The 9,796-nt window shown below is 42.3% G+C and overlaps 2 protein-coding genes across 2 annotated transcripts in view; both read left to right on the forward strand.

Annotated features, from left to right (window-relative positions):
• Positions 1-9,796, forward strand: part of LOC111949708 (uncharacterized) — a 387,379-nt gene that overhangs the window by 323,219 nt on the left and 54,364 nt on the right. The window lies entirely within an intron of this gene.
• The window catches only part of LOC111949709 (galaxin-like), a 47,648-nt gene continuing 43,948 nt past the window's right edge, over positions 6,097-9,796 (forward strand). Inside the window, exons 1-3 of the mRNA XM_023967056.2 lie at positions 6,097-6,152; positions 6,249-6,281; positions 7,398-7,455. Of these exons, the coding sequence (XP_023822824.2) occupies positions 6,128-6,152; positions 6,249-6,281; positions 7,398-7,455 (116 nt within the window). The 5' untranslated portion in view covers positions 6,097-6,127. The remainder of the gene's footprint in view (positions 6,153-6,248; positions 6,282-7,397; positions 7,456-9,796) is intronic.

The raw sequence follows: 9,796 nt of genomic DNA on the forward strand, positions 1-9,796 counted from the left end.
ATCACTGGATCTGTAGGTGATTGAAGAAAGCAATAGGATATGCACCCGGTTACCGGATCCTCCGCCTTTAAAACCACAATGTTAGGTCAAGGCAACCGTTTGACCCGGGCGGCCAAATATTCCTTGAACTGTTTAATAAAATGGAATTTGGAAGGAAAAACTTGTTGCCAGAAACAATTTAGGGAGAACTTTGGCATGAAATTAGATGAAAGTGAAGTAAGTAGAAAATGCATCTTTCATATGCTTCCATCCAGGCTCTTGCTGTGGGGAGATGGTCTGGCTCATTGAATACCTTCCCAGTTAGCCACACCGTCCTCAAGTGAACCACATAACCCTTTGCCTTCGGTATGCTGTTGATTACAAAGCTCTGACCAAAGTGTCTCAAAGAAAGCCAAACATACTATTTGTAAATCACACTGACTTGTAATACATTTTCAAACATTTCTAAAACCTGTTTTCGCTTTGTCACTATGGGGTGTTGTGTGTCGATTATTGAAGGAAAAAAATGTATTCAATGCATTTCAGAATAAGGCAGTAAGGTAAGAAAATGTTGAAAAAGTCAAGGGGTCTGAATACTTTTCCAATGCGCTGTTTCCCCACCCATCTACCCATAAGCCCCACCCTCCACACCAGTCACCTCCTCATCACTCCTGTCACTTTCACAGAGCTGCAGGAGCGTATCAAGAAACTGAAGATCAAGGCAYCAGGGGAGGACACCAGCAAAAGTTCCTTGGGGTCAYATTCCAAGAAAATATCCATGAATCCCTAAAGAGTGACTGGAGAACGAGGGAAGTAAGCGCMTGAACCACCTTAGGGTACTCTGYAGAAGAAAAGGAGGAGCCACGGCCGGGACAGTCATCAGATTGTGTCAGAGCTAMATCCGGCCACTCTTTGAGTATGCCTTGGGAAACGTGGGGAGGTCTCACGTCAGAAAACTTCAGACCATTGCCATGAAGATGGTATACAAACTCCTCACGTAAACAAACACACACTGCATACATTAACTTTCAGATCTGAGAACTGAAGAGGAGAGGGATGGCTGTTCTGGGGCGCAGGTTTACCCTCAGGTCGGTGGACAATCCATCTCTGAAGCCCATGATTCAGGAGGAACAAGCTGACCCGCCAAGGTTTTTTAATCCAGCACCCCTCTCTCTGTGCTACCTAAATAGTGAGCATTTTTAKCACTTCTAAACCACTTTCAAACCCATTTCAGAGTGGATATCTCATGCATTTTATTGTGATTGTAGCCACTCTTATTCCTGCCGATATTTTAACACGTGRTTTTTAACCCCTAGACCTACTTTAAACCACTTTTAAACTCACCTGTCCAGGATGGTGGGTCCCTGCAAWAGAAGCTGACATTTTAACAACCTAAACCCCAGTTTTACTTCACTGCAAGTTGATTTTTTCTTTCATATAACTCTTATTAACGCTAGAGGCTGACATTATACACATTTTTACTATCCAAACCCATTTCAAACCACCTATGGACGCAGATACTCCCAGCTTTTAAGAACGTTTTAMATTTGAAAAATAAAAATACATATAATCCTCTTTTTAAAATATCTATACTTACCTGCAGTGGCCTTTTAAATCATTCATAGGCCTACTTACCCAAAGTGGCCTTTTAACATGCATACCTACCTAATGACTTACCTGAATATTTACCTGAGATCCAGACCACAATGTAGACGGTATGTTTCTGCAGAAGACATGYGCATAATCCTCTTTGCCTCTCCTGTTGAATGATGGAAACACCCCCAGTMATCTGAWGAACAAGTTTCCATCCCCTACTTTATATTTTTTATAAAGTCATTACACCTCCCCCAACTCCCTTGCCCTAAACCGGGTTTGTATCTTATTTCCAACCCTACCCCTTAACACTTTCCCCTAAACCGGGATTGTACCCTCTACCCAACCCCTCCTTCTCTATTTTATTTTATTTTTTTCTTTACTTTACTTTTTTATTTTTTTATTATCCATTAAAGTTTGTTTAAATCAAATCAAGTTGAGGAAGAAAAAATTATAATTCCACCACCCCCCGTTGTACCTTGCCAAACATGACCTCCACCAGACAGATACGTGGAGAAGAGGGATAGAAGARGGCACGAAACTCCGAGTTGTACCTACCAATCCCAAAGTTCATATTTCTTTCTTGTGTTTATCTGTTCAGATTTTTGTTCACTGGATATACTGTATGGCAATATTCTTAAACGTGAGGCGCAAGAGGACAGTTGGCAATAGAAGACGTTATTGGATACTAACTTGGTTAGGTAAATGTTAGGTAAATGTCCTTAAGTTTTCTAAATAAAAGTGAGCGCTTCTAGTTAACTTTAACGACTTTCTCTTTTTATTGGCAGAGGATTTTATTATTTTCCTGGCTTTTGAAATGGCACCGTTACTACGGGAGATGATGCTGTCATAGAGCATATGATCTGTAGAATGACTAGGCCTGTTAATTGAGCTAAAGAAGCATTTTATGGCCTTTGGGATTTATTTTTGTTGGTATAGATTTGTTTTGATTGTTTTACTTTGCATATGCAATCATTACATTTTATTTAGATTTGACTCAACATTTTGGTTTTGKTTCTTTTATTTCTTCAGATTTGGTTTGGGGTTTTTCTTTGGGGTTTTCTGTTTAGATTGTAGAAGCTACAGACACCAGACTGCTAATATGATGATACTACAGTATGACACTACTCACCGCACTCCCATTGAGATATTACAGGACGTTTGAATGGTCAACATAAGGTTTAGTTAGACTCCAAGATGGTCTGAAGGCCAAGAGGATGCAGTCTCCAGTATAAAACACCTCAGACGTTGGCCTTATTTTCATTCAAACTTGTGTGAAACATGAGGCAGAGGGCTTTCAAGGTTTCAAAGATGGGAGMCCTCCAGTTGAGGTACTGAAACAGTATTGTTTCATGTTAATAGGATCTAGGAGTTACTGATGAAWCCCATAAGGAGTCTTCTAATACAGGTACTGCAGGAGGCAGTTTGTTACTTATGGACCTTCTTTCATCTGCCTTGCAGCCAGCAAACACACAGTCAACCTGATAAACTGTGCCATTTATTTATTTTTTTGAAATGTGCAATAACCTAAAAGCTTGGGTAAAAAAAAGAAGCTAAACCCAGGCATATTCAAGTGATGTTTTCAGACTTAAAATAAGAGGACTCTGTAATCGGGAAGAAGACTGGCGGTTGGTTTGACATCAAGCGAATATTTTATCATATCTTGGTTGTGCACTTTTCATCACCAAGGCCTTTTCTTTGTAGGTTTGAGAATGTAGTCTGTTGGAGAGAAAATAACTGACTACAACAGCATCACAAGATCAGACAACTGGCTTTAGTTAGTTTCCTGCTGCAGCAGATCTAGGAGCAGTTTACACAGTCCTAACCTTCACCATAATGGGTGACACTTGTTTTAGAAAATTAGGGCCTTATCTCCTGGACTTACAATAGAGATTCTCCATTGAGCATGATTTTATGTCCAGGAGTAGGCTTCATCTGGGTTCTGGGAACAGCCTAGACTGTATAATTATCTCTTCTAAAAGTATTGTGATCTCTGTCTTCAGATCTGTAAAGCCTTACTAGTTTCCACATGTGGACAAAAAATACCGCTSCTGTCACAGGGATATCCTCTATATAAGCCTCAAGTTAGTCACTATTGTTTTTAAGGAGAACATTGAAATATCTCACGGAACAGTCCTGATCAGAGTGCATGCAATAAAAGTGCATCTTAAAAAATAAATAATAAAAAAAATAAAAAAAATAAGAATAAATAAATAGGTCTGTTAATCATAATGCTCATTGACTGGACATTCCAAATGACCATGGCAGTTATGCATCACAATAGTAATATTCATTTTGCAACATGCAGCAATCCACTCACAGTACCTATTAACTGGCGGCTCTCATTATTGTCTGGGGGCCCATTGTAAAATATTCAACAGATTGTTAAGACACCCTGCTCTGTTTTACCCAACTCTTAAACTAATCCTCAAATCCCTTCAAATAATCCTGCCAAATAACACAGGGCACTAAAACATAGGAAGGAAACGTGAGCTTGTAGAGAAACAGAGAGGAGGAAATTAAGCCAACTTCCACACTTGGATGTGTGGAAGTTGGCTTAATTACACTATTCCATCTGGTTTGCACTTAGTGGGACTATCATTTTTTTTTCAACAGGACAATGAACCCAACACACCTCCAGGCTGTGTTAAGGGCTATTTTGACCAAGAAGGAGAGAGATGGAGTGACCTGGCCTCCACAATAACCCGACCTCAACCCAATTGAGATGGTTGGGATGAGTTGGACCACAGAATGAAGGAATAGCAGCCAACAAGTGGTCAGCATATCTGGGAACTCCTTCAAGCGGGTTGGAAAAGCATTCCAAGTCGAAGCGTGTACTTATTTGTAGAAAAATATAGGAAAACCAGGCGCACAAGAACTCTATTGAGTGGAGCCACATCCAAGACTATTAATATCTAAGTCGCCAAGATGTGAGTCTTTGATTAGCTCAATACAGCTTAATTTGTCTTGTTGGTTTGGCTCAGTAGTGTGAAATGTCCCTGAGTACCAGAGAAGACAACAGTACATCTATTGGGTGTTTACGTAAGAACCTTATCTCTTTTAGATTATTGCAATTTATCTAAATGTGTTTTTGGCAAAAGGTCCAGGGTGGGTTGCATAGTAATTCCCCTAAAATCCTTTTCTCATCAACTGTGGACACGTTCCTACTTTATGAGTTGCATTGCTTGGGACAAACAGTAGTGTGCGAATAATTATGAATGTGGTTCATTTGGAAATTACCAACTTTAAATGTATGCTCAGGTCAGTGGAGGCTGGTGGGAGGAGCTATAGGAGGACGGGCTCATTGTAATGGCTGGATTTGAATAAATGGAACGGTATCGGTAGTGTGGAATGGTGGTGTACGCACAACCTGTGGTGGTTACTGAGTAGCCCCACAGATGAGTAAAGCTGAAATTGCCCTATTATTGACCTAGTCTCATTAATCAAAGAATAGCCCTCTCAGCCTCCGGTCCCCTGGTCCTCTGGCCATTCTTCTTTTTTCCTTTTAAAATGTATACGCCGATGACGTGGATGTCGATAAGGCAGCCCTCCGCACCGCTCTGATCCAGAGGGGTGGGGTTAAATGCGGAAGACACATTCAGTTGAATGCATTCAGTTGAACAACTGACTAGTATCCCTCTTTCCCTTACCCAGTTCCCCCTGACGCCTACTTCTCAGTCTCTAGTTTCTATGCTGCAATAATCTATGTGACGGGGGGCTAGGGTCAGTCTGTCCTTTCTGGTGTAATTATCCTGTCTTATCTGGTGTCCTGTGTGACAGTGTTGTAGTACTCGGGACCGGTCCGAGACACAATATTGACTGTCTCAGTCTTGTCTTGGTGAAATTTGTCTGTGAACCTGAGTCGTGGTGAAGTCGTGGGGGAGATGCTGCACGAGCACAAGAAAGTTTTAGTTTTGTCTGAGTTCAATCAGTAGAACACATCATCCCAATTTCTCATTGTGGTGTGTGTGTGTGTGTGTGTGTGTGTGTGTGTGTGTGTGTGTGGGTGTGTGTGTGTGTGTGTGTGTGTGTGTGTGTGTGTGTGTGTGTGTGTGTGTGTGTGTGTGTGTGTGGTTTTTGTGTTTTTTCGTGTGTGTAAATGATTTTAGAACTAGAAGACAATCTTTGTACCCGGATGGTGTACAAATTTCATGGAAATATGAACAAAGGCGATGTTTCACTTTTTCTAATGTTGGGGTCACTCTTGGAAAAGTCATCAAATTTAAGTTGAGAACAATATATTTCAGGGGTTTTCTCTGCTGTTAAACATAGTGGCAGGTCATTTTTGACCCTTAAGACAACACAAGGGTTAAAGCAATGATGTGTAATGATGGGCACCCTTGAGCGCCAGGGAGTGGGAGCGGCAGGCATGACAAGGGAGGGGGAGCGGGAGCAGGTGTGACAAGGGAGGGGGAGCGGGATAGGCGTGACAAGGGAGGCGGAGCGGGAGCAGGCGTGACAAGGGAGGCGGAGYGGGAGCAGGCGTGACAAGGGAGGGGAGGGTACATATTAGTCTTTCATTGTAGAGTGAGAGTGCTTTATTGAAAGAGTCACCATGACCACTCCACTACTGATGTGTGGTATGTGACCATCCCTATCAATCTCTGCACATTCGTTAGAATTTGTCTGTACAATCTCTGGACTTTTCTTAACATTTGTTTGTTTCATTTGTGCAGTTCTTCTGGCTCTACCCTGCTACAGCGCACCTGGTAAGTGGAAAGCACTATCGTGTCCTGCGTCTGTTTGTATGAATGAAATGGGGCCGGCTGTTGAGAAGTGTAGGGTTGTGTGGGCTACTACTCTGCCTCCCAGGTTGATGCGTGTACGGTATGTCGTAATGTGGGCTCCTCTTCTTTTACAGTAAGCAATAGCAAATTCGATTGGGAATTATTTCTCTGTGGCTTGGACTTGAGAGTTTGTGCATCATGTACCTTACTTCCTTGATATGCCTGCTGAAAACAAATCTCAACCAGGAATGCATAGATTTTGGTTTAAAATCACAGAGTTCTGCCTGTATATGGATATCTCTACAATCTAGATGATACATTTGTGAGATCAGTTGAATCATCATTACCGTAAACAGAATGGCCTTCTCGGGCATAGTGGCTGTGTGGTTTCATAGAGCTCTGTGATGTTTTACCACTAACTACTAAGCAAAGCCAGTTCAGGCAGGAAGGTCAGATGAAATCAAATTCTTCCAACCTCATTTTTGTGGTCTATTTAAGTTGACAATTTCKGCTCACACATTCTCTTCTCCTGCATGGCTGTTGCGCTAAGCTATGCGATAGGCTTTTCTTGCTGCTTAATGTTGCTGCTGTAACATATCTGCCACCCCGCTATGCATCGTTTGTTTCCCACCAGCCCTGCCTCCATCTGTTTGGTTCTGCTTTTTTCCCATGTCAGATTTGGTATGTATCTCGCTCACTGCCTGACGTTGATCAATAAGGGTAATAATTGACTCATTGCTCGAACAATGAGCTCTCCTGAAGGAGCTTGACGCCAAGATCAAATGCACTGTAATCTATTTTGTAATACATGGTTAAAGGAATTGTGGGTTTAATTTCTGAATTGAAACAAGTAATGATTCAATTCTTTATTTGAAAAAAATTCTCAGCAACTGTCATTGACAATATTTTGCATAGGACATTTACATAGGACATTTACATAGGACATTTACATAGGACATTTACATAGGACATTTACATAGGACATTTACATAGGACATTTACATAGGACATTTTTCAGTTAGCGTTAGAGCTTCTCACAGAACACGTAGCCAGGACATTGTCTTAATGTGTGGATGTTCCTATTGTTCCATCTCACAGGGCAACTCAATCGTTATGGACTTCCAGTCTCTGCCCATAGTAGGGATTTCTATGTCAGGTGAGTATAGGGAGTATATAGTGAGTATATAATTCCCTCATCTGTGCTCTGTGGAGAAGTTGCCTAAAACGGACCTTAGATCAGTGTTAAGTGGGGTTATTTGTATTTTTGTTGAGCAAAACTTTGTGTGGTAGCTAGGCCTAGTACGTCTGGATGCCCCCTAAATGCATTTAAAACTGTTTTGAAAATGGGGGCTTGGTAACCCAAAAATAATACCAGGTGCTTGAAAAACATAGTGCAATGAACAGAGATGTCTGGACTTACTCGTTTTTCTGAACTTTAAAAAAAAAACTCCATAAATCACTAATGCTTGCCCCCATTGACTTGCGACTGTAGTAGGGTGCTCCCATAGCAGGCATGGAGGTCTGTAGCCCCCCTAAATGCATTTATAACATTTTTGAAAATCGGGGCCTGGTAACCCAAAAATAAAACATAGAGCGATTTCTGAGAAGTAAAACACTTTTTTTTCTCCAAACCTTCATAAATCACTAATGCCAGCCCCCATTGATTTGGGACCGTAGTATGGTGCTCCCATAGCGGGCATGGAGGTTTGGATGCCCCCTAAATGCATTTCAAACCGTTTTGAAAATGGGGGCTTGGTAACCTAAAAATAATACCAGGTGCCCGAAAAACAGTGCAATGAACAGGACTTGGTCATTTTTTTAAACTTAGAAAAAAAACTTGGGACCGTAGTGGGGTGCTCCCATAGCGGGTAGCATGGAGGTCTGGATGCCCTCTAAGTGCATTTAAAACCGCACTCAACTTAGCAGAAAAACTACGAAGCCAGCTATAGCCTATTGCCTGTTTTTGAGTCTTGTGGTAAACCGTGGGGTGTGGGGTTGAGCGTGCAGAGATTAACACAGAGACAGGGAGGTTCTAGTCAGAAAACACGACTTTACTAGACAACAAAATAAACATAACAACAAAATAACTTAGRTTTGGCTCAGTCCTTCTTTTCAGATTCAGTGGGGAGAACAAGTATTTGATACACTGCCGATTTTGCAGGTTTTCCTACTTACAAAGCATGTAGAGGTCTGTCATTTTTATCATAGGTACACTTCAACTGTGAGAGACGGAATCTAAAACAAAAATCCAGAAAATCACATTGTATGATTTTTAAGTAATTAATTTGCATTTGTATTGCATGACATAAGTATTTGATCACTACCAACCAGTAAGAATTCCGGCTCTCACAGACCTGTTCGTTTTTCTTTAAGAAGCCCTCCTGTTCTCCACTCATTACCTGTATTAACTGCACCTGTTTGAACTCGTTACCTGTATATAAAGACACTGTCTCCACACACTCATCAAACAGACTCCAACCTCTCCACAATGGCCAAGACCAGAGAGCTGTGTAAGGACATCAGGGATAAATTGTAGACCTGTACAAGGCTGGGATGGGCTACAGGACAATAGCAAGCAGCTTGGTGAGAAGGCAACAACTGTTGGCACAATTATTAGAAAATGGAAGAGAGTTCAAGATGACGGTCAATCACCCTCGTCTGGGCTCCATGCAAGATCTCACCTCGTGGGGCATCAATGATCATGAGGAATGTGAGGATCAGCCAGAACTACACGGCAGGACCTGGTCATACGACTGAAGAGAGCTGGGACCACAGTCTCAAAGAAAACCATTAGTAACACACTATGCGTCATGGATTAAAATCCTGCAGCGCACGCAAGGTCCCCCTGCTCAAGCCAGCGCATGTCCAGGCCCGTCTGAAGTTGCCAATGACCATCTGGGATGATCCAGAGGAGGAATGGGAGAAGGTCATGTGGTCTGATGAGACAAAAATAGAGCTTTTTGCTCTAAACTCCACTCGCCGTGTTTGGAGGAATAGAAGGATGAGTACAACCCCAAGAACACCATCCCAACCGTGAAGCATGGAGTGGAAACATCATTCTTTGGGGATGCTTTTCTGCAAAGGGGACAGGACGACCGCACGCTATTGAAGGAGGATGGATGGGGCCATGTATCGCAGATCTTGACCAACAACCTCCTTTCCCTCAGTAAGAGCATTGAAGATGGGTCGTGGCTGGGTCTTCCCAGCATGACAACGACCCGAAAACACACAGCCAGGGCAACTAAGGAGGGCTCCGTAAGAAGCATCTCAAGGTCCTGGAGTGGCCTAGCCAGTCTCCAGACCTGAACCCAATAGAAATCTTTGGAGGGAGCCGAAGGTCCATATTGCCCAGCGACAGCCCCGAAACCTGAAGGATCTGAGAAGGTCTGTATGGAGGAGTGGGCCAAAAATCCCTGCTGCAGTGTGTGCAAACCTGGTCAAGAACTACAGAAACGTATGATCTCTTGTAATTGCAAACTAAGGTTTCTGCCAAATAA

Source organism: Salvelinus sp. IW2-2015, linkage group LG22 (assembly GCF_002910315.2).
Source record: "Salvelinus sp. IW2-2015 linkage group LG22, ASM291031v2, whole genome shotgun sequence".
In the NCBI taxonomy this organism is placed as follows: Eukaryota; Metazoa; Chordata; class Actinopteri; order Salmoniformes; family Salmonidae; genus Salvelinus; species Salvelinus sp. IW2-2015.